The sequence below is a fragment of the Pelodiscus sinensis genome, chromosome 14, assembly GCF_052426305.1.
Source record: "Pelodiscus sinensis isolate ZL-2025 chromosome 14, ASM5242630v1, whole genome shotgun sequence".
Lineage (NCBI taxonomy): Eukaryota > Metazoa > Chordata > Testudines > Trionychidae > Pelodiscus > Pelodiscus sinensis.
This window is the reverse complement of record NC_143065.1, coordinates 27,072,065-27,099,812: the sequence shown is the minus strand read 5'-3', so window position 1 is coordinate 27,099,812 and position 27,748 is coordinate 27,072,065. Positions and strand designations below refer to the sequence as shown.

Here is a 27,748-nt window from a genome sequence, read left to right as displayed (position 1 = left end):
GTAAAAACTCCCCCTTCGTTGTGCCCTGCAGACATGCAGCAGCAGGACAGACTTACGTCATTTTCTAAAAAGTTGAACATGCTTCTTTCTGCCAGCTCCTTTGACTCTTCAAACTTTTCTACTGCTTGTTTAACTTCTTCATCTGGTATCTTCCCTAAACGCTTCTTTTTATAGTCATAATCCAAACGACGGCCTTCTAGCTTCTTGAGATGATGCTACATGAGACAATTTGATCCCATTAAATCAAATGGAGACAAACCCAAAACAAGCATCTTAGTGATTCTAAGTGGTTTTGATTGTTTATATAATTATACATATTCATATATGAACATTTTGAAAACTGGCTACCTACATTTGCTGTACAAGATATCCCACCTCATGAACTTTCCTAAACGTACAAAAGTGCAGATTGTCTAATTAGAAGCAAGATCCATAGTAAATGTCCTTTTGCTTTATTCAGTTCTAGCTGTTGTATTATTTGCAGTGTGATTGCTAAATTTTAAAGGGTTATTTTTTCCTCCTATTACAGGAGTGGAACTCAACCAACCCCTTCATTCCTGAATTCTTTGTCACGTATTAATCTGACTGGGGGGGGGGAAAGAAGAATGACAGAATTGCTGGACCCCTGCGCAAGGTGGGGGAGACTGAAGGAGTGGGGCCCTGAGAAAAAGGGTGTGGCCTCAGTTGGAAGGTGCAGGGCTGGGCCTAGCCTCCCCCACCAGCCCCTCAGGACTGACCAAAGGACCCAGGGCTGTTGCACTCCAAGCCCTTTTGAATTGCTGGGCCCCAGGGCAACTGCCCCTTTTGCCCCCATGTCAGCAGGCCTGAATCTGACATTCCTAGATGAACAAATTGCACAAAGTTTTCCTGTCCCCAAAATTACTGCAGACTCCCAAAATGGAGTGAAAGCAACTGTGCAAGGTGCTTATTAAAACATAGTTAAATGATTTTTCTTCTTTTTTCATCAATTTAGGACAATCTTAACTGAGAATATAGTCAGCTGGCACATGAGAAATTGGCAGCCACTGGGAGATTTACTGACTCTCTGCTCTTTAATTTGTACATGGATTCCTCAATCCGTTTTGTGTAAGGTAACTATAACTTCCATTTCTGTGATTCACCAGGGTTTTAACCTCCTTATTACCCTAGTCTTCAGGAATCCGGAGGCTCAGATTTAAATTCTGCCTGGTTTTCTGGACTGTTGTTCTATCATAAGCAAAAGTACTGAAGCGTTCTTCTGAAGGCTAAAAATTCTTTCCCCAGTTTTCTATTTTTTGTCACAATGGTTCATGTTATTTGTCATGCTGCTTTTAGGCACATATGACACTACACTGTTATTGCCCTAAACAGTTTTTTATTAGCAGTCTTGTTTGACTCCTTTTTAGAGCTAACTCCAGCACAGCAGCGCCAGAGGCAAGCAATTCAATAACAGAATTAAAATCAACCAGAATAAATTCAAATAATTGGCACCTACCGTGCTAATAAAATTAATGACACATTATATTAAAATAAGCAACAAAAATATTAATATTCATTTTCTTTACTGTCCATTACTGCATTCAATTTTATTATATTGCAAATATAATACAATAGGTGCCCATGAGCTATATATCCTTGACACTGTTTTTTAAGTACATTTCATCACTGATTTCACAGGAGAGTTCTGCTTAAAATTTGATGATGTAATATACTGCATAAAAGGTTCCTGTAAATGTAATAGGGTCACCAGCCCTACTGCTGTCACCAGAAACCTCCTGAAACAAGGTTCTATCTTCCAGAGGTTACTAAAGCCTAACGGGGAGATTTTAGGCCACTAACACCCTGGAGATACAGCAGGGCTAAGGCAAGCTCCCTGCCTTACCAGCTCCAATGCTACTTCCAGAAGCAGCTGGCATTTCCCTGCATACACTTCCCCCCACTTCCAGCATCCACTCTATAGCTCCCATTGGCTTGGAATTGCAGCCAATAGGAGCTGTGGGGCAGCACCTGCAGGAAGGGCAGCATGCAGAGTCCCCTACCCCCATCCAGGGGCCAAAGGGACATGCCAGCTGATTCCAGGAATGGTGTGGGGACAGGGCCTGCCTTAGCCCCCACTGCACTGCCAACTGGGAACCAACAGAGCTAAGAGCTGCCCAGCCAGAGCCCACACTCTTACCTCCTCCCTCACTCCAACCCCTACCGCAGCCCTGAGCCTCTCCCAGAGCCAGCACCCCACACCTGCTCTAGCACCACTCACCCCCTCCTGCCACTGAAACCCCTTCCCCAGCCCTGAACCATCTCCCAGATACCAAGCCCTGTCATGGCCCTGTCACTCCTGCATCCAGCTCCCTCCCAGGGCTCACACCTCCTTCTACATCCCAATTTCCTGCCCCAGACTCAGCCCAGAGCTCCATCCCCCAGTCTGAAACCCTTGGCCACAGCCCTGCGCACACACCCTCCTGCATCCCAACCCCCCAGCCCTGCCCAGTGAAAGTGACTGAAGGCGAGGAAGAGTGAGCAACTGAGACAGGGGAAATGGAAGGAGTGGGGCAGGCCCTCAGGGAGGTGATGGGGCAGGGGTAGAGCGAGGGAGCTATGGTTTGTAGGATTAGCCCGTTAGCAACCCTAGTTACATTTCTAATGACTTTGTTTATTCATACTCATGACTCATAAGGCTAATTCTTAACCTTAAAAACTCACTCCAATCTCTTTTAAGTCTTTGTCCTGTAGTAACTGTAGAGGATCAATGAAGTTTTGCTTGACGTTAATATCGAGAGAGTCCTTCACCTCTGCCATCTGCTTCATGCATTCACCAGCATCTATCAGTGCAATGCCTACAGGGAAGAACGGGATCCTTATACAAAGTATATTGTACTTTCTATAAAAATAGGAGACATTTTTATTTGCTAAATCTTTAAAAAAGTTGGCTGGAGGCCCTTTAAGATGTAGACTGCAGAATATAAGAGCACACCCTTAGTCTTTTGTCCTAGAGACAGGCCCAGCCATGACAATGGCAGCAGCTGGAACCCTGGGCCCTTTACATTGCTGCCAGAGCGCCGCACAGCCCTCTCTCGGTAGTTCAGAGGGCTGCCTTGCACAACCCCTACCCCTTCCGCCTGAGGCCCTACACCTTCCGGGGCATGGAGCAGGGCTGTCAATCCCTCTGCCTAGAGAGTTTCCAGAACTAGAAAGAATTTTGTCGTAATGTTTTCCACCGTTCTCTACCACCTCTCAAGAAAACTATTATTGGCTTGCATTATTCTCTCTCATCTTGGATTATTCAAAATAGGACATGCAGTTCCTTCTAGAGCTGCTTCTCCATTTGGTAGAACTCCGGAAACATCACAAGGCCCAAAGATACAGTTTGTCACTTTAACAGAACTAGTGTTACAGTTTTAGGGCAAATGCAATGGGTATCCCCCAACGTGACCCCCCCATTAGAATTTCCAGTTCCCACCTGCCACTTCTCTTGCAGGAAAACCTGATTCCCTCTTCCTTCTCCCTGGGGGACTGAAGGCTGCACTGCTCCCTGCCATACAGGGTATGTGTCGACTGTATCTCTCTGTCGGCAGAGGGATGCAGATTAGGCAGGTCAACATTGTAGATGAGGCAGGGATTTAAATATCCCACACCTAATTTGCATAAAAATGGCTGCCGCGTTTTGCCGACTCAGCACTTTGTTGGCAAAAAGTGGCAGTCTAGAGGGGGATCTGTCGAGAAAGAAAGCCTTTTTCAACAGATGCTGTAAACCTCCTTTAGGAGGCAGAAGGGATCTGTCGAAAAAGGCTTTCTTTCTCGACAGATCCCCTCTAGACTGCCACTTTTTGCCAACAAGGTGCTGAGTCGGCAAAATACGGCGGCCATTTTTATGCAAATTAGGCGTGGGATATTTAAATCTCTGCCTCATTTGCAATGTCGTCCTGCCTAATCTGCATCCCTCTGCTGATAGAGGGATGCAGTCTAGACATACCCACAGTGTGATACCTCCAACAAGCCAGTCTGCCTAAAGGCCAGTGCCTGCACTTTGCTTTCTCTCTGAGGGCTGTGAAAAGTGTATTGCTGCAAGTTATCACAGAACTCTTTCAAGCAAGCATGTTTATTCTTAAGGTAAAAATATAAATATTTATAAAGAAAAAGCCTTTTGTTTGTTGTCTCTGGAAAACTCAGAAGATGGCAAGCATCCACAGGGAGTGGTGCCTCTCTGGACCTATACACAACCTCACTCAAATCATCCCTTTCCTCGCCCCCGTTTTTAGCTCCCACAGAAGCTAAATGCAACCCTCCCTCCACACCAGAGTCAGATAGAGTCCCTGGCCCAAAGGGATACATAAACCATTCATAATCAAAGATACCCTGCATGGTCCCAATGTGTGTCACAATTAGTACCTACAAGTGTGAGAACTTTTGGTCTCAGGGCAAGAGATGTACAGACAGAACAACATGAAGACAATAAGTGATCTTTTATTTTAAAATAAAACTAAATGGCTAATTTAGATACAAAATGCCCCCAAATGTCTATATCTGTTAGCCACAAAAATGTAATTTTACAATATACCACTTCATTTGTCCCAGTCTTAGGCTAAAATTGCTACCATTATTTTTTTTAATATATGGTCCACATACAAAAAAACTTCTAAGCATGTTAGTTGGGTATTTGATTGTTTGTTAAGCAAACCGAACATGTTCAAATGTGCCTGTGCAAAACATTTTGTTTGACATTTCTTTTTCTTTGGCCTTGGTTCCAATTTGCATCCCCTTGGCACCTGCAAATAGACAAATATACACAGCTTGTGGCTGGTATTGCACCACCTCCCTCATTCCTAAGAGAATAAACAACCCCCAGGAGAATAACCATGTCTTACACAACGTGTCTCACAGCCTGGGAAGCTAAGCCCGGTCTGGAGTCCTAGGTCTTCAGTGCCTGACTTGCTGTTGCTCTTTCAGCAAGGCCTTCTTATGCAACACTGCAGATACAGTCCTACATAATGTGCAGTCTGCATCCCCCTCTACACTCCTTGGGAACTAGCAGGGAAGTGGTATCAGAGCACAGCAGAGACAGGCTACCTGCTGACAGTTCCAGGGCCGACCCCAGTGCCAGCCTAGAGCAGCCATTACAATGAAAATCCTTCGGAGCCCCCATATCCTTAGGTTGGAATATGCTCAGTCACTCTGTAGCTCATGTGCAGTTTGTTCACATGTAGAAGTTGTGAGGGGATGGAGCATGCTCAGTTGCTCTGTAGGGTGATACAGGCGTAGATCTGTCAACCCTGGGAGCTACTAGCAGCTTGAGCATGCTCAGCAAGTCTCTATTGCAATGTTTTCAAAGCCTTGAAAATTTGGCCAAATGTGGGTTGGATTTTCAAGAGTTACAATCCTGAAACAAAGGCTACCTCCCTTAATAAATTCCAGGTTCCTGCTCCAAAGCACAAGGGCCTTCCAGCAACTCACAAAAAAGGTTGCTATGATTTTTTTAATATGAACATACGTTTTCCCAACCTTGTTTTAAAAAATGACTGAACTGCTTTGGCTGAAAGTTCTTAAAACCAGCCAGAGGCAGGCACTTCTAAGCAACAATCCATCTTCTAAGCAACAGTCACATATGTATAAGTAGTGTTATTCCACATACAACATATGCTGCGACATGCATAAGGGAGCTACACAAACTCACCAAATGTGGAATCCTCCCCAAGTTCTCGGCCATACCGCAGCATACAATCCCCCAATAGCCCTTCTGTCTGAGGATATCCTGTGGTTTTAACCTGTCCTCTGATCTTCGACATAGTGTTCAGCATTCCCAGTTTGGCTCTGTATGCTTAGAAATATTTTAAATCATATGAAAAAACCATTCATTTATGGCCTGATTTTTTGTAATTGTTATGTTACATAAAATGATTTGACAAATCATTTCAGTGAGTGACTGTTGGCCTGATCAGTAAGCATTTTGTGGTGGGAATTCAATAATTAAAATGTGAGAGGGGTTTTCATATGGGTCCTATGATATGTTCTGTTCCCTGATTGGATGAGCTTAGCTGTAATACGTTTATGGTATCCATAACTGCACTTAAGAGTTGAATAATCACCATTATCAATAAATTTCAATATTTACTATTCCCATGACAATTCTAGCAAGAGTTTTTACAGAAAGCAAACACAAAAGGAATATGAATGTAGCCAAAGTCAACTTCATGGTTTTATTTGAGTTACCGTTTGGAGAACTACTTTCCATTGGCATATCTGCTCAGGTCCACCAGCCAAGACACTGGGAATTAATTTTTTAGACTGGCTGCAATGCTGAAAAATGCTGATTTTATCCATATCCTGTATAAGCAGTGTCAAAAGCAGACATTTATTTCTAAAGAGTTTTCCTCTCGCCACTCTTAATTTTCATCACAACATAGCTTCATCTACTATATATTTGAGAGAGTTTGTGAGCGAACGAGTCTGTCCATCTGTTTGTTCAAGAACTCTTCCTAAAGAGTAAGCACTAGGACCATGTAGCTTCCTCCTATCATAACTTAAAGCAAGGGAAGGGTTCTGTTGTGCAGAGGAGAGGGGCGGGCTGTTCCCCTTTCTCAGGGAACAAGAGGAAAATGCACAGTTTGCTCCATTCCTCACTCTGGCTGGGGAGCACAAGGGGCAGACAAACCTGGCTCTCCCCCAGTCAGGGGACATGTACCTTGTGGCTGTGCCTTCTGGAGCTGTGGTGGCCATGGAGAGGCACTTCTCACCTGGCCCCAAGACACTATGGTGAGAGACGGCTACACTACCAAGGTTTGTCTACACTACCGAGGTTTTTCAGAAAAACATCCGTTTTTCCGAAAAAACTTCAGTTATGTCCACACTGCAATCACATTCTTCTGAAAGAAAATTGAAAGAACAGAGGGTTTTTCCAACATTGGTAATCCTCATTCTACGAGCTCTTTCGGAAAAAGGTGTGTGTGGATGGTGAAGAGGGAGTTCTTTCAAAAGAAGAGGAAAGAGGAAAGAGTGCAGGTACCCTGGTGGCCACTCTGTCCAAAATAATCACAGCTGAAATGTGAGCTAGCGTCCATTCAGTGTGGACACTCTCTTTCGGAAGAAATTTTTCCAGAAGATCTCTTCCGGATAAGCTTCTTCCAAAAGAAGTCTGAAGTCTAGACATAGCCTCACTGGGGAAGCCCTCATCCCCAGACCCACCCCAGATCAATGATTTAAATGAAGAAAAACAAAAATTAATTGAGGTAGGGACCCAAGCAATGCCAGGTAAATCTTCAAGTAATACAATACTGGATTTGTACTGGGCATTCATGGGATTAACAATCGTCATCACTGGCTTTATCTGGAGCCTCCCAGAAAATCATTAAGATTTGATAAGGCCTAATCCTACACTACTTACTCAAGAGAAACTCATTGAAATCTCCCTCCAGCCATGGATTTCATGCACCCACGCTGGGTAGATATCTCTCTGACATTGCATAGGGAATGTGCGATCAGTCTCTCTTCTTTTGTTCTAATGAAGACAATGAAACTCTTTCCATTCAACTGAGTGGACAGTGGATCAGTCTCTTAATGCCCCATGCCTTAATCACATTAAATCAAACCAATGGCCAGCATCAATGTCCCTCCTTTCTCTGTTCTCAGACTGAAATTTGAAAAATCCTGTAAATTAACTCCCCCAGTGTCTGTTGAAGTGTTCAGAAAAGGCGATTGAGCCATTAAAAAAGGTAGAGACAGGCCTGCTTATCTTTCACTGATCTGTTTCATATTCCCTGAAAATATGAGCAACCCACAGGAGTTCAATATTATCCCTGGTACAGATGCTATTCAAGTTCAGCTCATAATAAAGGAACTGTAGGAATTCAGTTTACCTGGATTTGGCTGAAGATACTCTGTGGATTTTGACAAAAGCTCTGCTACAGCTTTGCTGGTGACATCAATTTTCTAGTAGAGAAATGTAACAGGACATTAAATACCACAACCCTTTATCCTCTGACTAGATACAATATATTATTCTGGCAAGCTAAGAAGTTTTAATTAAAATCAGTACAAAACATTATCCACTTTAATTTTTGTTGTGCCAAAGCTTTCATTATTGATGCTGAAAAGAAAGGAAGTTGAGTGTTGTATTAAGCCCAGTTGCCAGCATCAAAGTGTAGAAAGATAATTAACCCCTCAGAGCTAATAGTCATTCTTCGTGAAAAACACTGCTATATTTTGGATTCGCAATTTCTTCCCCAGCCCTCTTTATCCCTACTATATCAACCATGTACCTGAGAAGCTGATTCAGGAATTCCTTCATCCCAGTTCTATGTTCTCTGCCCTTTAGTGCATGAACCCATATAGCAGCTATAGTTGATAGTATCTAAAACAGCGGTTCCCAACCACCAGTCCATGAACCCGCAGCAGGCCACAGGCTGCACACTGCCAGGCCATGCCCCCAGCTGCTAATGAACCCCGCCCACTGGGGTTCCCCACGCAGCAGCAGGGTGAATGGTCCAGCAGACAATCGGGTGTGCTGCAGCTGGAGCTGGGGCCGCAATGAAGCTGTCTCTACTGGGGCAGCCTCACTGTGGCCTCAATTCCAGTGCCACTGGCTGCTATGTGGCCCGGCTGGTGGGGCCGTGTGATGGGCAGCTGCAGCATTTGGCCGGGGCCAAATGCCATGTGGAGCGCAGCTGCTGTGGCAGCCAGGCTCCATGTGGCTCTCGGCCCTAGCTGAGCACTGCAGCAACCGAGCTCCACATGGCACTTGGCCCCAGGTGAGCACTGTGGCAGCCCAGCTCCACGTGGCACTTGGCCCCAGCGGAGTGCTGTGGCAGCTGAGATCCACATGGTGCTTGGCCCCGGCTAAGCACTGCAGCTGCACTTACTCAGCAGGGGACCAGCTGGTGGCACTAAGCTGGGACCAAGCACCACGTGAACCCAGCTCCCACAGTGCTCAGTAGGGTGACCTGGGGAGATGCAGTGGAGCTCTGGAAACAGGAAGCTGGCATTGAAGTGTTTGGGGCAGAGGGGGGCTGGTACAAGGGAACTCTGAGAGCAAGAGGCTGGCACTGGAGGAGCTGGGTGCAGGGGACTCTGGGGTCAGTGGCTGGTGCTGGGGCAGGTAGTGGAGTGGTGAGGGGATCTAGGGATTAGGGCTGGCTGTGGGGGCCGAGACTTTTTATTCCACAGACCAGCAAACCCACAAACAAACTTTTGGCAGACCGGTGACTAAGGATGTTAAATTTAGATTAATCAGCTAATCGAATAGTTGACACAATCTGCGTTGACTATTCGATTAGTTGATAGGGTGCCTCCATCTTTGAAGTGTAGCAAGAGCCCCAGCCAGGGCTGTTGCTACACTTCAAAGGTGAAAGCGGGGAGCACTGGGCCAGCAGGGGACTCAAGCAGTCTACCACTGGCCCCGTGCTTTCTGTGGTGTTTCAAAGCGGCAGCGCCGCATGGAGCCTGGGATCAGCTGGGGACTCAGAGCCTGGGAGTCCCAGCTGGCCCTGGGCTGCATGCAGTATTTTAAAGTGGCAGCGCCACATGGAGCCCAAGGTCCGGCTCCAGGCTCTGGCTCCAAGCTCCACATGGCAATGCTGTTTTGAAGCACCTCTTCTTCTCCCCCCACCCCTGCTGTCTCTTTTTGATAGAGGCAGCAAGGGGGGAAGTGACTACCAGAAACATTTTATTTGCATATTTGAATATTCATTTGCATAATGAATATGCAAATATAATGTTACCAATCTGCCAAATGGGTTTGCCATTACCCAGTACAAAAAACGTTGGGAACCACTGATCTAAAATATACTAATATTTCTTCTCTTTTCCCTTCTGTGACTCATGCAGTGTTTTCTCCTTATAAATCAGACAATTATTGTGGAACTAAAGAAAACTGAAGTTAAAAAAATAAGTGGAAAAACATTGGAAAAAACAATGTATGCAATGAATTTTTCTTAATCTACCAATACCAAAATCTCACAAAGAGGTATGAATGTAGTTTGTGGTGGGGAAGAGGGGCCATTTGCCCCTAAAAAAACTGCAAGCCTTGGGCAGAGGCAGAATTCCACACACAAAGCCCCACTGGCCTGCCTGGAGCTGTTCCTGAAATACAGAAGTCAAGCTATGCCTATGGAGAGGGGTCTATACATGTAACAATATAGCAGACAAAGACCCAGTGAAGGACTGAGAACCAAAGAGCAGGAACAAAAAATCCTTGAGAGTAACATTGTTTCAACTACCATACTGCAATGCTTTCACAGTGGGCAATTCTTACCAGTTTTAAAATTCTTACAATTTTTTTAAACACTTCTACCAAGATTATATCTGAAAAACAAATACTTTACTGTTCATGCTAACAAATTAAACTGTTAGAGACCAATGTTGTTCCTGATAAACTCATAGACAAAACTTTCAGGGTCAAATTCTTCCCTCTGTTACAAAACTGATATTTCATTACATTCAATACTGTTGTGTTACTGTACACAGAATTTTCTCCCTATAGTCTTCAGCAAGGACAGGATTGGATCTTATAATATATATGGATATTTTGCATACTTATTTTTGGATTGCCTAGTATATTACACTAAGAAATTAAATGAAAAAATGTATTTAATCAATGGCATAACCTTGAAAAACTTATGTTGGCTTCCTTACCCTTTCCATCTCTTGAAATTCTTCATCTAGTTTTGTTCCTTCTGCTCCACTAATTTTTTCACTGAACAACTGCAAAAACAAAAGAAAACATTGTTACTTTATGAAAGAACATGTAGACCTGAGAGTTAAAGAAAGTTATTAGAAATGTAAGTAAAGTGTCTGTAGGTGCAGATTGCATCTCTATAAACCAAGAGTCTCTGGTCTGGCAAGATGCATGGTCCAGCAGGACCACAATGTTCCAGGATCAGAGAACCCCACCCCTCTGTGGGGGGAGGGGAGCACAGTGTGATGCAATAGGTGAGGAGATCTGGGAGCCTGGCTCACAGCTCAGCTAGGCTGCCATTGGGGTGGGAGATGAGGGTGGGAAGCCTGGTGGAGTAGCAGGGCATAGAGGGCCGTGAGGCAGGTAAACCAGAAAGTACCTTCTTTGGTCTGGCAAAATCCCTCACCCAGGACCAGTCAGGTCCCCGGAGTGCCGGACCAGGGAGGTCCAACCTATATTACTAAAGTGATACACACTTAAAGCAAGTGCACTTGAAGTGAGGTGCATGCTTATTGCATACAACACTCTGAGAACCATTCGTTCCCTCTGCATCCAATCTGTAGCTGCTATGGTTCAACTGGCACACCCCTCAAATTTTAGGTACACAAGGGCAATTAGCAAAACTACCCTCTCTGGGGACACCAATGTGGTTACAACAATCTTGCAGTCCATTGAAATGAGGAAGACCACTCATGCGGCCCACTCACTAGCCTAGGTTGTTCCTCACTGATCTCTAGGGAGGGGGAACTGCCCAAACTGGAGTTTCTAAATAATCACTGAAGTGATCTAGAAGATCAGAAAATTTCTCAAGCTTGAGACATTTGTACTCTTAAGAAGCTACACTGTAGATTTCAGATATAGAGGCCAACCAGCCAGATCACATTTAAATTGGTACAAAACTGGAGTAATTCTCTTCAAATCAACAATGTTACTACAGTTTACAATGAGATTAGATTTTGGCCCTGGATTCCTGCGAGTGCATTCATAACACTCCCAGTAACATTAATGGGTCCTATGCATGCACACTCTGGTCAGATAGCAGACTTATAAAAAATGGTGCAGAGTAACATATTTGTGCAATCCACTATCTTTTATACTTTTTAAAGAAAAAAAGGTACACTATCTTCAAAACTATGTATCTCACAGAAGCAACTTCACTTGTAGGATTCCAACCAGGCAACTTGAACCATTTCAAGATACTTGGAATGTCAGCTAATTTTTTTGATATGCAAGATACATCAGCCCATCAGTATTATTTTTGGTCTTCATAAAAAAAAAAGTTATGAGATTTGTGCTCCTAATTCACTTCAGTGCTTTAAAAAAATATGACATCTCACAAGTCATTGCTTCTTGTAATTGAAGATCTCACCCCTGTTACTAATAGCTAGTCTGTGTCTTAAGAGCAGGCTCGTTATATTGAAATACAGCAGGCTCGCTATTCCGACATCCCTGTAAACCTCATTGCACAAGAGTTAAGGGATGTTTCGGAATAGCACTTTATTTCAAAATTACCTTGAAATAAGCTACGCAATTTGCATAGTGCAAATTATTTCAAGGTAAGGGTGCTGTGTGGATTCACCCTAAGGGCAAGATCCTTTGCTGGTGTTAAAGGGTATACCCAAGTGTCACTGTACTTGGGACAGTGTTTTAATAATAATACCCAAAAAACAGTAAATTTTTTAATGTGAAATTTGCTCAGAGGTGTTTATCTGTTTAAATGAGCTCTTTGCTGCCATTTGAAAACAGCAACAATGTTAAAAAACAGAGCACAATAAGAAGTTGGGCATCAAGTACTCCATTGAAAAATAAATGCAGAAAGCACCAAAATGGAGTGGAGTGTTTTATTCTCCCTTTTCCAAAAGCCTCCCAAATTAGAATATATCTGACAACATAGAACAGACGTTGGAGAGCTGTAGAATCTGAAAATGGGTCACAGATACTGGATACGGAGCTGTTCTCTGTTCATGGCTTGATTCTGCATGGTACAGGTGTGCAGTACGGAGTGTATAAGCAAAAGATTAAGGAGTGATGAAGCAAGACAAGGAGCTCAGGAGAACCTGGTGCTGTGTTCATATAACTGCTGCTGTGTGCGGGCACCCGAAGACGCCTGCCTAGGGAAATAAGTGATGATGAAGAGAGAATTATGTTGCTAATTATTGTTTATTTGCATGCATTGCAGAAGCACTTAGAGGCCCAAATGCTATTATACCAGGCACTGTACAAAGAAATAACACACAGGGATGTTCTCTGCCCTAATACTCTTACAATCTCAGTGCTGAGGGACAGTAGAGGGATACAACAGAGCAGAGAGCACAAGGTTATGACGGGATGATACGGGTCAGCAGCAGTCACAGAGCAGCAGTCACAGAGCACCAACTGCCTGAACCAGGGGGCTCAAACTCAATTTACCTTTGGGCCAGGGCCGGTCTGCAAATCCTCCTAGTGGGCTCCAGTGGGCAGGGTCTCCACACATTCACCACACGTCTCCTGGCACTGGCTGCCAGCCTGCATACTACTGGGCCCTCCTCCCCATCCCCACCTGCTACCCCTGGGTGGTATAACACCCCCACCCAGGGTCCCTGGCAACAGAGCAGCTTCCAGCTGTTAGTTCTAGGCACTGTGGGCATAGCCGGTGGCCTGAGGGAGGTACGTGCAGCGCCATCCTGTCCATAGGCTGGTTTAGTGTGGCTGCCATGGAATTCACACTTTGGGGGCGCCCCACAGCAGCATCCCAACCATCCTATGGATCGGATGGTCATCCATACGCAGGTTAGCCTGGGGCGGGGGGCAGCAGGGGTTGGGCTCCCCGCACTCATTGCAGGGAAACAGAGCTATGCAGCAGCCTGCTCTGCTCTGCTGCCATCTTCCAAGCCAGCTGGGACTAGGGTGCTCCACTTACGGCCACCATGGTGAAGCAAAGCGCCCAGCCTGGCCTCAGACAGGGCAAAGGCTGCTGCGTTGCTCCGCTTCCCCACAGCTCCCCGACTGCTGCCTCATACCAGACCCTCTGATAATCCCTGCGGCTGCATCCCTCAGGGGAGGGGGTTTTAGAAGAGGGGTGTGATGTGGTGGGGCAGAGGGAAGAGCAGGGGCAGGAAGAGGTGAGGTGAGGGCAGAGCAGGGGCTGGACTTGGGGGGAGGGTACAGATGTGCCCCCCAGAGGTACAGGGACTCATGTGTTGGCCAGACTGTGGAACTGCTCAGACCACGGATAGTCCCTGGGCCATGAGTTTGAGACTCTTGGCTTAAACTTTCTGTGGTTCTTTGTAGGTATCATGGCAGAGGAGTGTTTTAAAGGGAGGATTTGAAGTAGGAGAATGTGTTGGCTTTGTGGGTGTTTGCTGGGAGCTTCTCCAGAAGATAAGGGGTGCGGTGAGAAGAGAAAGCGCGAAGGTGCTTACTGTAAAATTTGACAAGTGGACAATCAAAAACGGATATCACTTGCTCAGCAAAGGTGGGTGCCAACATCTTATATCTGTGTAAGAGATGACAGGGTGAGGCTAGCTTCCTCCCACACCTGCATGGACAAGGAAAAATCCACATACACAGGCTCCAAGCCACACAAGATAAACTCTTCTTGATATACTGAATAACGTATGGAAAAATTCACATTTGTATCTGTTATCTATATGATTTTCCTGATACTTACAATATTGATCAAGAATGATTTACTAAAAATATCATCTAAAGAAGCTATGGTCCTCTGGCTAGAGAGGCAGCTTCTTCCAAATAGTCAGTGCACAGCAACATATGCAGCCCACAGTATACTCATGTAACACATCCAGTCACTTGGGAAGTTGTACAAGAAAAACTCAACACCACAATGTTAAATCAACAACAGATATTTGAACAAGGAAATACTTTTATTTTAATTTTCTATAACGTTTTTAGGAGTGAAATGTAGTGGAGTATGAATGTTTGGTCTTCAGAAGGGAAAGGAGAGCATCACATAACAAGTTTTTACAGCACTCCATTAAACCCCAATACAATTTCTTCCTCTTCTTTGGAACAGAAATGAAAGATATAAATGAGGCAGATTCAAGAAGAAAATTACAAAGAAACAAAGTTTAGATGTACAGCACTTAAAAACACAGTTTATTTCCCATGCCATATGGCACCCATTACAATATCCTCTCTTTGATTTTCAAATACCCTTAGGCTGTGTCCTTTTTTCAAAAAAACTTCACCTGCGTCTAGACTACAGCCGCGTTCTTTTGAAATTAAATCGAAAGAATGCGGCTTTTCTTTCGACGGCGGTAAACCTCATTTCACGAGGAAGAATGCCTTTTTTCGAAAGTGCTCTTTCGAAAAAAGGCGTTCTTGAATGCCAACAGGGCTTTTTAGAAAGAGAATCCAGACTCTCTCTCTGCTTTCTTTCAAAAAAGCGGCTTGCTTTCTCAAAAGTTCCGCTTACAGTCTAGACGCTTTTTTTCGAAAGAGGCTTTTTCAAAAATATCTTTAGAAAAATCCTCTTTCGAAAGAGGCTTGCAGTCTAGACATAGCCTTAGGGTGTGACTACACAGCATGGTTATTTCGAGATAACTAGTGTTATTTCAAAATAACAATGTGAGCATCTACACAGCCATTCCATTATTTCAAAATAAGTTTGAAATAACAGATGTCTTATTCCGAAATCTGTAAACCTCATTATACAAGGAACAATGCCTATTCCAAAATAGCTATTTTGACATAAGCCATGTGTAGATGCTCCACTGCTGCTATTTTGAAATAGCCCCTCACCAGGGCCATTCTAAGTTATATCTCCCCAGTGGCTTCTGGGGATCTAAATCGAGATAGCACATCTACATTAGGGAAGCCTGCCTCGGACTAATTTTGAGGCTTCCCTGCAGTGTAGACATGCTATTTCAAAATAAGCTATTTTGGAATAACTATTCTGGAATAGCTTATTTTGAAATAAGCATGCAGTGCAGACATACCATCAGTTTCCAATTTCTCCTCTAAATACACTTGCAATTTAGCCCTTTGTCCACATATGGCCAGACTCTCAAAAGAGCCAGAGAAATCTGGTCATAAATGTCACAATGGGAGTTAGCATTCTTGAAAAATCTGACTCCCACTTACACCACTGTGTTAGAAAGTACCAGAGAGGTAGCCATACTAGTCTGTATCTGCAAAAACAATGAGAAGTCCTGTGGCACTTTAAAGACTAACAGATTTATTAGGACATAAACTTTCCTGGGCAAAGATGCATCTGACAAAATGGGTCGTTGCCCAGGAAAGCTTATGCCCTAATAAATCTGTTAGTCTTTAAGATGCCATAGGACTCCTCCTTTTATTAGAAATAAGGTACAAACTGTTAACAGTGAGGACGTGTCTAGGTACATGTTGATTTTTCCATCATTTGGAGTCTTAAATCAAGCCATTTTATTTTTAAATGTATGCTAGAGCTAAAGCAGAAGTCATGGGCTTGATGCAGATTCTATGCCCTGTATTATGCAAGAACTCAAACTAGATAATCAGAATGGCCTCTCCTGGCTTTAAATATTGGAGTGAAAAAATACAGACTTTGAGAGGGTTGGGGAATTGTTTCAAAAATCAAGCCCAGACCTTAACTTTTTAAAGGAACTTTATCTCTACAGTGGCTTGAACTAAAACCCCAGTCTCTAACAGCCCCCAAAGGGATCCTAATCCAAATTTTGTAGCCACTCTAGTTTTGACAGTTCCCAGCCATCTTTGATGCACTGTATTCATTCCTAAAGTAGTCAACAAGGGCATTCATTTCCCAAAACTGCACACTTCCTTCACTTGCTCTTCCTGTTGTTTGAACAGATTAGGAGAACATTTTATGCTTTGTCTACATTTAAGAGTTCAAAATGCAGCCGCAGCCGCAGCAGTGCTGCTACTGGCAGCACTTTAACCTGGAAGTGTGGCCATGGAACAAGTGCTGGGAGAGAGTTCTCCCAGCGCTCTATGTAAACCGGGTCAGCAGCAAGGGTGTCTGGAGGTGCCAGCGGTTGGGCCAGGAGCATGAAGGACCCATGAAGAGGGGACAGAATTGACCTTCCCCCTTGTCTGGAAAACATCCTTGTTTGGGATCGTCAGGTTCAGGCAGTGCTAGACTGGGGAGGTCCAACCTGTATTTGATAATAAAAAAGCTCATAATATGCATCTGTCTTAGACGTGTGTCTTAATCATGGGACACAGGTTGCGTGTCAGTATTAATAAAGGGAACTTTCCCAGCCTATACGAAATTGAGTTCCCTTAATTTTTTGGGAGATATAGATCAATAAGAGAAAAAAGGGCTGACACATTTACATAGGTGCAGACAGAATCACAATACAAAAAGATGGATGCTCATAATGGAAAAACTGAGCTCCCTCTGGGAGACCCCAACAGAAGCCCTCCCTCTACTGATGATCAAGCCATGAGAGACCCATAATACCCTGACACTCATCAAGGATGAGAGTAGAACTATTTGTAACTTGTGCACTGGTCTGTATCAAATTTCGATACACTTGGGTAATTATAACTTTCATTGTAATTTTAATAAAACTTATTGTATGCGTGGTCACTACCTTCGGTCTTTGTGTGTTGTCAGCGACTCTAATTTTGAAGAAAGTAGCAGAAGTGACTTTCACTCTGTTAAACTTGACATTGTAGCCACGAGAGCCAAACGCAGGGTGATGTAACACAACATTACAAAGTCAATGTAAATAAAAATAAAAAGCTACAGGCTTACAAGGCAGCTGATGTTTTTGTGACTGTTGTATCTGCTGGCCTCTCTTCTTATGAAATAATGTGTTTTCACTGGGTCTGTGAAGTTTACATCTTCAATACCATCAGATATACACAGTGTAACTCTGAATGATTCATTTTACACATGCATCAGATATTCTTCTACTTATATATTACTATTTTAGGTTCAATTTTGCTTATCATTTCTGACGCACAGTTAAAAACTTTTTCTGTGTTCTTTTTTACTGTGGTAGTTTGACACCACTGATACAAGGATTGAAAATTTACAGTGACAATGAATCACCGACTGTGAGGGAATCAGCAGGCCTGCTGCACTGCCAGAGAGTAGTGAGAGCAATTAAGAAAGACCAAGACACTGCAGAAGAGTTAAGTGATTTCTCTGCAGCAATCATCATCAAAGTGGGCAACTGAAGAAATATTTACCCAACTTCTACTATTTACAGATGATAAAGCAGCAATTTTGCATTCAAAATTTAGTGTCTAAACTACATAAACTGCATTCATATCTAAAGGCTAGAGTTGCAGACACAATCACATACTTCACATCTAAGGGTGTGTCTAGACTAAAGGGTTTTGTCGACAAAAGTCCACTTTTGTCAACAAAACTATACTTGCGTCTACACTGCCGCTGAATTCTGTCGACATAATGTCAACAGAACTCAGCAGTTCTGTTGACGGCTGTAAAACTCATTGTACGAGGAATAACGCCTTTTGTCAACAGAGTTCTGTCGACAGAAGGCATTATTGCATCTACACTGTCCTTTGTGTCTACACTGTCACGTCGACAAAGCAGCTTGCTTTGTCAACAGAACTGGATGTAGTCTAGACGCTCTTTGTAGACAGAAGCTTTGTCGACCGTATCTGTCGACAAAACTTCTCTCGACAAAAGCCTGTAGTCTAGATGTACCCTTAATGACCTACATCATGCTCACAATACATTCCAGGCGCAAAAGAATTGGCTAGAATAAAAAAAGAAATCCAGTTGTACAGCTTCAAACTGATGTTCAAACATCAACTAGTAAAGCAGTTCTTGGCTTTGCTGCATACATCCTGTGTAACCTTGGTAAAGCTATACAGCTTCTCTGAGCCTTAGTTTTCTTAGCTGTAAAATGTGATTAATACCTCAGTTACCTCACAGAGAGGCTACTTATTCATTCCTTTGAGCCCCTCAGAGTTATCGGTGTGTTATTATTAAATTTTACTAATATAATCAATTTCACATTGGCTCAGCATCAGTTTTAGTTCTCTCACATTAAGAAATGTAAATTCTCCAACAGTGGCACCTGCTCTGGTCAGATTGAAGTTAACAGTTGTTAGAGCAGCACAGCTAATCTGACAAAGAAAAGTCATGGGATACCCAAAAAATTATTGAGAATGTATGCCCCAGGAAATGGCTGCTGTGTTTTAGTTATCTGACAAGCAACATTTACATGTATTCAATACAATGGTTTGCAAATAGAGTTGTAAAATCTCATTTCATTAGTTAACTAAACATTAAGTTTAATCGATTAACTGACTAAACAGGATGGGTGGGCGGGGTCACGGCAGCTGGACTGGAGCAGTTCCCTGGCTGGTCTGGGAGCTGCTCCAGTCAGGTTGGAGTATCCCTACCCGGGGCATGCCAGGGACAACCTCACCATGGCTGGGAGTTGCTCCAGCTCGGTTGGGTGCTCCCTACCTGTGGTGAGCTCCATGGGGCTGGAGCAGCCCCCAGCCCACAATGCACGCATGGGGCTGCTCCAGCACCAACCAGTTAACCGTAACCGGTAAGCCTCACCATTACTGGTGAGGATTACTGGTTAACTGATTAACCATTAACATCCTTAGTTTGGAATTAAACAGGAACCTGGTTGACTGGAGCCCCGTGTAATTATAAGGCTATATATCAAGGGTGGCCAAACTTATCTCCGAGCCACACACGACAAACTTCAGAAGTTTGAAAGCAGGGCACCTGGAGTTGGGGCTCAGGACTTTTGCCCTTGGAAGGTGCCTGCAGGAGCTCAGGGGTTCAATATATGAGTTCCATGGCAGCTGTACTTCTGCTGAAGCTCCAAGCCCTAGCAGGCATATCCCGCAGGGCTGAAGCCCTGAGACCATCTTTCCCGCTGCAAGATAGAGCTACCAAGTCCCAACCCCACAAGTCTGGTGGGGGGGGGGGGGGAGAGAGGAGCGCCGTGAGCCACTCTTTACCTGTAAAAGTGCTGCATGCAATTTGCAAGCCACAGTTTGGCCACCCCAGTTTTGATGAGTCAACCAGTTTTGATGAGTCAGTCAGGTTCAGAACCCACTACTACAACTTACATGGTCCTGTGCACTGCAGCCATTTAGAAATCCTGACCCCACCACACAGCCCAGTATCTGAGAGTCTTACAAACTGTATAAGGCCTCTCTGCACATTCATCTTCAGGGCCTGAATTGTAGCTATGGACTCACTGGCCATTCTGGTGGTCAAGTTAATGCAGTTCCAGACCTAAATGGGACAGGAATCTGGCTGTAATCTACTCTGGTGACTCGAGAGGAGCTCCGCAGTTTGGCAATGGGTTAAGATGGCTGCCTCTCAAACTTCTGTTGAATACTCTGCACCACATCTAGCCACTCCAGCTTGTCAGGGAGCAAAGTGAAAAGAGCCTTTCTTCACTTCCCACAATAATTCTCCTGTCTTAGAGGAAGGGAGCAGAGAAGGGTTCACTGCTTAGAACTTGTTCCCTGCTCCCTTCTCTTTTATACAGTAGGCTGAAAATAATGAATGAAGAACTGTAATATTATAACATACAAATTCCACAAATTAGCATGAGCCCTCTTGGGCAATATAACATATATGCTTGTATACTAAGGGCTGGATTGAAATAAGTGGCTGTGTTAAAGCACAATGTTGAGCCCAATTACATGACTGCAATACAGTGGTATAGCCAGAAGGGTGGGTAAGTGGGCTATGCTAGTGTGTGGGGTATGCTAGGCTATGCTAGTGTGTGGGGTTAAGCCCCTGTGCTCCAACCCTGCCCCCCAGCAGGAGCATCAGACAGGATGACGGGGGTGGGCCTGCATGAAAAGTGGGTGGGCCACTGCTATGTCCCTGCTGCAGTAAAACCCTTTTTACCATTTCTGTTACTGTTCTGATTAGTTCTTATTCATAATTACATACTACTGCAAGCTACAACTCACAGTCTATAATAGAGCCAGTATTCTCTAGCATACAAGGGGATAGTCTCTGCATAAAGAAATACTGCACTTCCATATGCATAAGCACTTCTTGGCTCCAATCACTTCCCAGACCCTGCTGTTCTTTTTCATACTGAAACATTACATACAATGTTGCAGACACACAAGCTAAAAGCCTCTCTCTGGAATGTGCCTGATTGACAGATTTGCAGAAAATATTCAATTGGGATTTGAAAAGAAACAAAACATTGTAATGCTTTAGCGAACTTCATACGCGCAATTAATGTTGAAAATATAAAAAACTTTTCAGTAGTACAGCTTCATGCAGCACTTGTAAATATCCATCTTCTAAAGAATTTACCCTTTCAGCATCCTCTGGCTTTTGCTGTGTGGAAAAAATGCTCTTCCATAAGCTAAAACATCCATAGGGCTCAAATCTGATCTTGTACCAGTTTTACATAAGTGCAATTTTTCCAGTTTCATTGGAGTTCTGATATACACATTATAAATGAAACCAGATTCAAGCCAGAGTATAAAATGATCATTGATCATTTGCAATAAAATCTACAGCTTGTTAGCTCTTTGCAGTAAACAGGGCCCATCTTTCAATGTAGCTTTTTAAATATAAAATTTTCCTTTCAACATTTTGCCTGGACTATCTAAGGAATTATAATCTATGTGTCTCAGTCAGGCACCGTTCATTTCCACTGTCATATATATATTGTAATGTGAATTTTAGAAAAGCTTCTCTTGCAAAAATTATATATAATATCAGCGATACACCAAGTAAACCCAATTTCAAAGCATAATCCTACTTCAAACTGCTAACAGAGATTACTGAGCATTAGAAATCACCAAGAATCTCCCAGAACAACAGAGATTTGATAAAACCCTCAGATAAGTACCACACATACATGGTGTATTTTATAATACATATCAACATGCATCTGTGCATCTGAGCCAAGCAATCCCAGGATGGGCAGTGCTCCATTCTTATCTTTCAACTGTACTGGCTTTCTTGTGGTATAATCCTAATTTGGGATCAAATCACAATAAATGTTTTTGTCCTTCAGATGGTCTATTAGGGTAGGGTTGCCAACTTTCTAATCACACAAAAACAAACACCCCTTCTTTGCCTCTGTCCTGCCTGTTCTTAGAGCCTCACCCCCACTTGCTCCACCCCTCTTCCCTCCATTGCTCCCTCTCCCTAACCCCCCCTTACTTTAACTGGCCTGAGGTTAAAGTGTAGGCATTTGGAAGGGGGTGAGGGCTCTGGCTGGGGGTGCAGGCTCTGCAGTGGAGATGAGGAGTTTGGGAAGCAGGAGGGGGCTCAAGGCTGCGGTGTAGGGGGTGAGTGGTACGGGGTCCCGGCAACATTTACCATGGAAGCAGCCGCCAGGGGTCTGAGGCCCTGAAGCACACGGAAGCACTATGTGCTGTCCTTACGCCTGCAGGCACTACCACTGCAGCTTCCATTATCATGCTAGGAGTCTACTACAGGCCACCTAGCCAGGTGGAAGAGGTGGATGAGGCCTTTTTTAAACAATTAACAAAACTATCCAAAGCCCAAGATTTGGTGGTGATGGGGGACTTCAACTATCCAGACATATGTTGGGAAACTAACACAGCGAGGCACAGGCTATCCAATAAGTTTCTGGACTGCATTGGAGACAACTTTCTGTTTCAGAAGGTTGAAAAAGCTACCAGAGGAGAAGCTGTTCTGGATTTGGTTTTAACAAATAGGGAGGAACTAGTTGAGAACTTGAAAGTGGAAGACAGTATAGGGGACAGTGATCACGAAATAATAGAGTTCATGATCTTAAGGAAAGGTAGAAGGGAGACCAGCACAATTGAGGTTATGGATTTCAGGAAGGCAGATTTTGATAAGCTCAGAGAACTTGTAGGTAAGGTCCCATGGGAAGCAAGACTGAAGGGAAAAACAACTGAGGAGAGTTGGAAGTATTTCAAAGGGACGTTGTTAAGGGCCCAAAAGCAAACAATTCCGCTGTGTAGGAAAGATAGAAAATATGGCAAAAGACCAGCTTGGCTTAACAAGGAGATCTTGCATGATCTCAAAATAAAAAAGGAGTCATATAAAAAATGGAAACTAGGACAACTAACAAAGGATGAATATAGGCAAGCAACACGGGAATGCAGGGGCAAGATTAGAAAGGCAAAGGCACAAAATGAGATCAAACTAGCTACAGGCATAAAAGGAAACAAGAAGACCTTTTATAAATACATTAAAAGCAAGAGGAAGACCAAGGACAGGGTAGGCCCACTGCTTAGCGAGGAGGGAGAAACAGTAACAGGGAACTTGGAAATGGCGGAGATGCTCAATGACTTCTTTGTTTCGGTCTTCACCGAGAAGTCTGGAGGTGTGCCTAACGTAGTGAATACAAGCAGAGAGAGGGTAAGTTTAGAAGATAGGATACACAAAGAACAAGTTAAAAATCACTTAGGAAAGTTAGATGTCAGCAAGTCACCAGGTCCTGATGAAATGCATCCCAGGATACTCAAGGAGCTGATAGAGGAGGTATCTGAGCCTTTAGCTATGATCTTTGAAAAATCATGGCAGACAGGGGAGATTCCAGAAGACTGGAAAAGGGCAAATATTGTGCCCATCTATAAAAAGGGGAATAAGAACAACCCAGGAAATTATAGACCGGTCAGTTTAACGTCTGTCCCAGGGAAGATAATGGAGCAGGTAATTAAGGAAATCGTATGCAAACACTTGGAAAGTAATAAAGTGATAGGGAATAGCCAGCATGGGTTTGTGAAGAACAAGTCATGCCAAACTAATCTGATAGCTTTCTTTGATAAGATAACGAGCCTTGTGGATAAGGGAGAAGCGGTGGATGTCATATACCTAGACTTTAGTAAGGCATTTGATACGGTCTCGCATGATATTCTTATTGATAAACTAGGCAAATATAACTTAGATAGGGCCACGATAAGGTGGGTGCATAATTGGCTGGATAACCGTAGTCAGAGAGTTGTTGTTAACGGTTCTAAATCCTGCTGGAAAGGGATAACAAGTGGAGTTCCTCAAGGGTCTGTTTTGGGACCCGTACTATTCAATATCTTCATCAATGATGTAGATATTGGGATAGAGAGTACTCTTATTAAGTTTGCAGATGATACCAAACTGGGTGGGGTTGCGACTTCTTTGGAGGATAGGGACATAATTCAAAATGACCTTAGCAAGTTAGAGAAATGGTCAGAGGTAAACAGGATGAGGTTTAATAAAGAGAAATGCAAAGTGCTCCACTTAGGAAGGAACAATCAGTTCCATACATACAAGATGGGAAGCGACTGTCTAGGAAGGAGCATGGCGGAAAGGGATCTAGGGGTCATAGTGGACCACAAGTTGAATATGAGTCAACAGTGTGATGCTGTTGCAAAAAAAGCAAATATGATTCTAGGTTGTATCAACAGGTGTGTTGTAAGCAAAACTCATGAAGTCATTCTGCCGCTCTATTCTGCACTAGTTAGGCCTCAGCTGGAGTACTGTGTCCAGTTCTGGGCGCCACATTTCAAGAAAGATGTGGAGAAATTGGAAAGGGTACAGAGAAGAGCGACAAGAATGATTAAAGGTCTAGAGAACATGACCTATGAAGCCAGGCTTCATGAACTGGGCTTGTTTAGTTTGGAAAAAAGAAGATTAAGGGGGGACATGATAGCGGTTTTCAAATATCTAAAAGGGTGTCACAAGGAGGAAGGCGAAAATTTGTTCCTCTTGGTTTCTGAGGACAGGACAAGGAGTAATGGGCTTAAAGTGCAGCAGGGGAGGTTTAGATTGGACATTAGGAAAAAATTCCTAACTGTCAGGGTGGTCAAATATTGGAATAAATTGCCAAGGGAGGTGGTGGAATCTCCCTCTCTGGAGATATTTAAGAACAGGTTAGATAGACATCTGTCAGGGATGGTGTAGACGGAGCTTGGTCCTGCCTTGCGGGCGGGGGGCTGGACTCGATGACCTCTCGAGGTCCCTTCCAGTCCTATTATTCTATTATTCTATGATTCTATGATTCCATTGGTCACAGTTCCCAGCCAATGGGAACTGCAGAGTCTGCACTCAGATCAGGGGCAGCATGTGAAGCCTTCCTGTCCACCTGCCTTAGGCTCAGTCCCTCACTGACCAGAAGGCAGTGCCAAGCAGAGGCACTAGAGTTCAGCCAGGAGTGCCAGTCAAAAACTGGACAGCTGACAACCCTTTATTAGGGCCTGATCCAGCTCCACTAATGTCAGAGTCTGGGATCAGGCCCTTACTTACTCAGCAAGAATATGATTGATGTGTGTAGTTCGCTAATTTGTCATTAAATATACTTAATGGCTGCTCAAAAGAATTCACTGTTTACCAAAGGCTGAATTGCCTTTAATGAATATAGCCATGACAACATTTTCTTTATTCTGAAAGAATCATGTGTTGAAAGTTTAAGCATTGTAAGACTCAGAGATGTCTATCATAAGGTTAAATGTTAAACCACAAGCCCAAAACATAGAAAATGCACAAAGGGGACATGTCTGGCACAGTCAAATAATGATATATACCAGCATTTTTCTTTCTTCTTTTCTCTTCCTCACCTCCACCTCTTAAATGAAACAAGGCAATTAAGAGGGAAATAGACTAATTCAAAACTATTAAAATGTAGAAAGTCAGGGAATTAAACACACATAGTTCTGTCTTCCACAGGAAAGGTAACATTATAGTGCACACATATACTAAGGTATAAGAGTTAGGTTCAACACTAGTTAATATAAAATATTACCTTTCAGTATAACTGTCCAGTAGCCTTTTTTTAAGAGGGAAGCATAACAATTCTCAACTGTAGACCTGTCCTCACGTTATATTTTTCATTTGGCATTGAATTAATATGCATCAAGGATTTAATGCGGTGAGGTTATATTCATTACTTTCTGAGGAATCCCTTTAACGCCCATTCGTAAACTATGGGTAGATAGTCTGGGAAAGGGATTTTCAGAGTGAAAAAAGATTTTTTTACAAAGTAAAGCCCTCCTGAGAGGACAGAGCAGTCACTCAGTTCAGGGAGGTCGGAGATGCTAAACTATCTTCCAAAGTAAAAAAATTCTGATTTACATCCTGCCCACTACTGTGCTGTGATGTACCACGGTTTGCTCTTCCTCTTTCCTAGCTCTTATATTGTACATAGGATAGTTGATGTACTGGAAAAATAGGGCAACTGTTCTGGGAGGCACTCTAGATGTATAACAGTATAACTAAGAACACTATCCTCTATCAACCAGTTTACTCTTCAATGCAATTCACCTTAAAAAGCTGTAACTTAGAATATACATACAGGTCAAATGAGCAGATCCTTAGTGGAACTATAACAATGTAAACCAGATAAGCATTTGCCTGCCCCAAGTTCTGGGTGGTGGGTGCCCAGCAGCATAGAAGGACTGGCTGGGGGAGGATAGATCACAGTCCTATTCCTTTTTCCGGAGGCCCCGTCTCTTCCTGAGAGCCCAGAGCCAACCCCCACCTCTACTCCCTCAGGCCAGGCCAAGTCTGTCCTCAGTCTGATTACACAGATCATTGTCAGAAGCATTCACTAATTTTGGGTGCTCAGGTTAGGACAACTAAAGCCTGATTTCCAGAGCTCCATGAAAATTCTGTGTGCTCAGCTCTGAAAATCAGGCTGTGGGTGTCTCAAGCTGAGACATATTTGAAAATATCAGTCTAAATGCAAGCGAGATGCATGTTACTTTGCTACACAAGTTCCAGCAGAGGGCGAGGAATCAAATGAGCAAAGCCAAAATTCAGCCTTTACTAACTAACTAGGACTATGCACTCCCACTGAATACAAGGATGAGGCCTTCAGTTTATACTAGCTGATGCAAACAAATAAACAAACCAAGAAGTTGAATAGGAATCTCGATGGCAGGATGCTAGAACAATTTTTGTAGCGGGGTACTGAAAACAAAAGCATTTATTTGGTTATTACTTCTTCAAAGCCGGGGGTAAGAGGGCTGCTGCACGCCCAGCAACTTTGCTCTATGGAAGAAAATATAAACAAGGGAATAATTATCTGGCAATGCAAATAGGTAAAATACACAGAGAGATTTTCAAGATTCCAAGAGACATCTATAAATAACGGAGAGCAAAACAGTCTAATTAAAGCGTACCAGCAGTTGAGGCTGTTCTTTTATTTAACTTAAATCACCAGCACCGAAGACCTATGTTATTCCAGGGCTCTGAAGAAAACCAACAACCTGCATTGTAGAGATTGAGCACCAAAATTTAGTGAAAGCACTTCAGTGCTGAAAGTGCTGCAATAATACGAAGAGCAGGGCTATCCATCATGCTTTGATTTGTTTGAACGAGATTTCTTCTGCTTTGCCGGGCAGATCTCCTAAAAGAGAGGGTCTGTTGCAATATCAGTATCTATTTTAGTCCTGTTTTAGTCCTAGTCTTGACCAACTAAATCATTTAATCATGTTCTTAAGAGCTTTAATGGATCTAGATCAGACCGAACACCCAGTGGGCATCACCTGCATAATGAATACGTTGGAGCCCCTTCTCCCACTAAACACAAGGCCAGCTGTAATACTAACTCTCACTAACATTTGTGGAAATAGTCACATTATTTCCTGACATATTAAGGGAATAGAACCTTTTGTTTAAAAAAAAAAATCAAGCAACTGAACTGGGTCCCTTTACATTTATAGATCTATTTTCTGTTCTCCTGCTCTTGTGCTGTTTAAGTTGCTTGCCATTGCAAAAATTAATAGTTTAAACACACGGAAGCCAAATTTGTTCTTATTTCTAAATGTGCTAGTTTCTCCATCCATCTTTAGAACATATGCCTCACAGCAGTGGACATTTGTTTTTGAAATTCAGGTGCCTTAAGCATCTTCACATGTGTAACTATTTTAAAAAAAATATTTTATACTGCCCACAAGTTTCTTCAAATATTTTATTTCTGTGTCACACACTATGCTATTTTTCCCCCCAGAAATCTTTGTTTTATGGCAGTCAGCACTTTTGTGGATGGGAAATCCTAGGCATAAAAAGTTGTGGACCAAAAATCAAATATGGCTCTCTTCTTTCATGAGGGGTGAAATATTTCTGATTCAAACACATGGACATTTAAGGAATCAGCTTGTCATTTTATATTAAACTTTTTCAGTTTTTTTAAATGCTAAAGAGTATAAAGAATGATCTACACATTTTGGACAGTATGTTCAGAGATACATTTTTATAGG

General features: G+C 43.2%; 1 protein-coding gene across 4 annotated transcripts in view; it reads right to left on the bottom strand.

Annotated features, from left to right (window-relative positions):
* The window catches only part of SH3GL3 (SH3 domain containing GRB2 like 3, endophilin A3), a 93,297-nt gene that overhangs the window by 16,753 nt on the left and 48,796 nt on the right, over window positions 1-27,748 (bottom strand). For 3 of the 4 annotated variants that reach the window (XM_089782054.1, XM_089782056.1, XM_006139249.5), the window contains exons 2-6: window positions 10,600-10,668; window positions 7,827-7,899; window positions 5,648-5,791; window positions 2,680-2,813; window positions 57-215 (exon numbers count right to left, since the gene is read on the bottom strand). In XM_089782054.1, the coding sequence (XP_089638180.1) occupies window positions 57-215; window positions 2,680-2,813; window positions 5,648-5,791; window positions 7,827-7,899; window positions 10,600-10,668 (579 nt within the window). The remainder of the gene's footprint in view (window positions 1-56; window positions 216-2,679; window positions 2,814-5,647; window positions 5,792-7,826; window positions 7,900-10,599; window positions 10,669-27,748) is intronic. The other variant, XM_089782055.1, reaches the window with a different exon arrangement.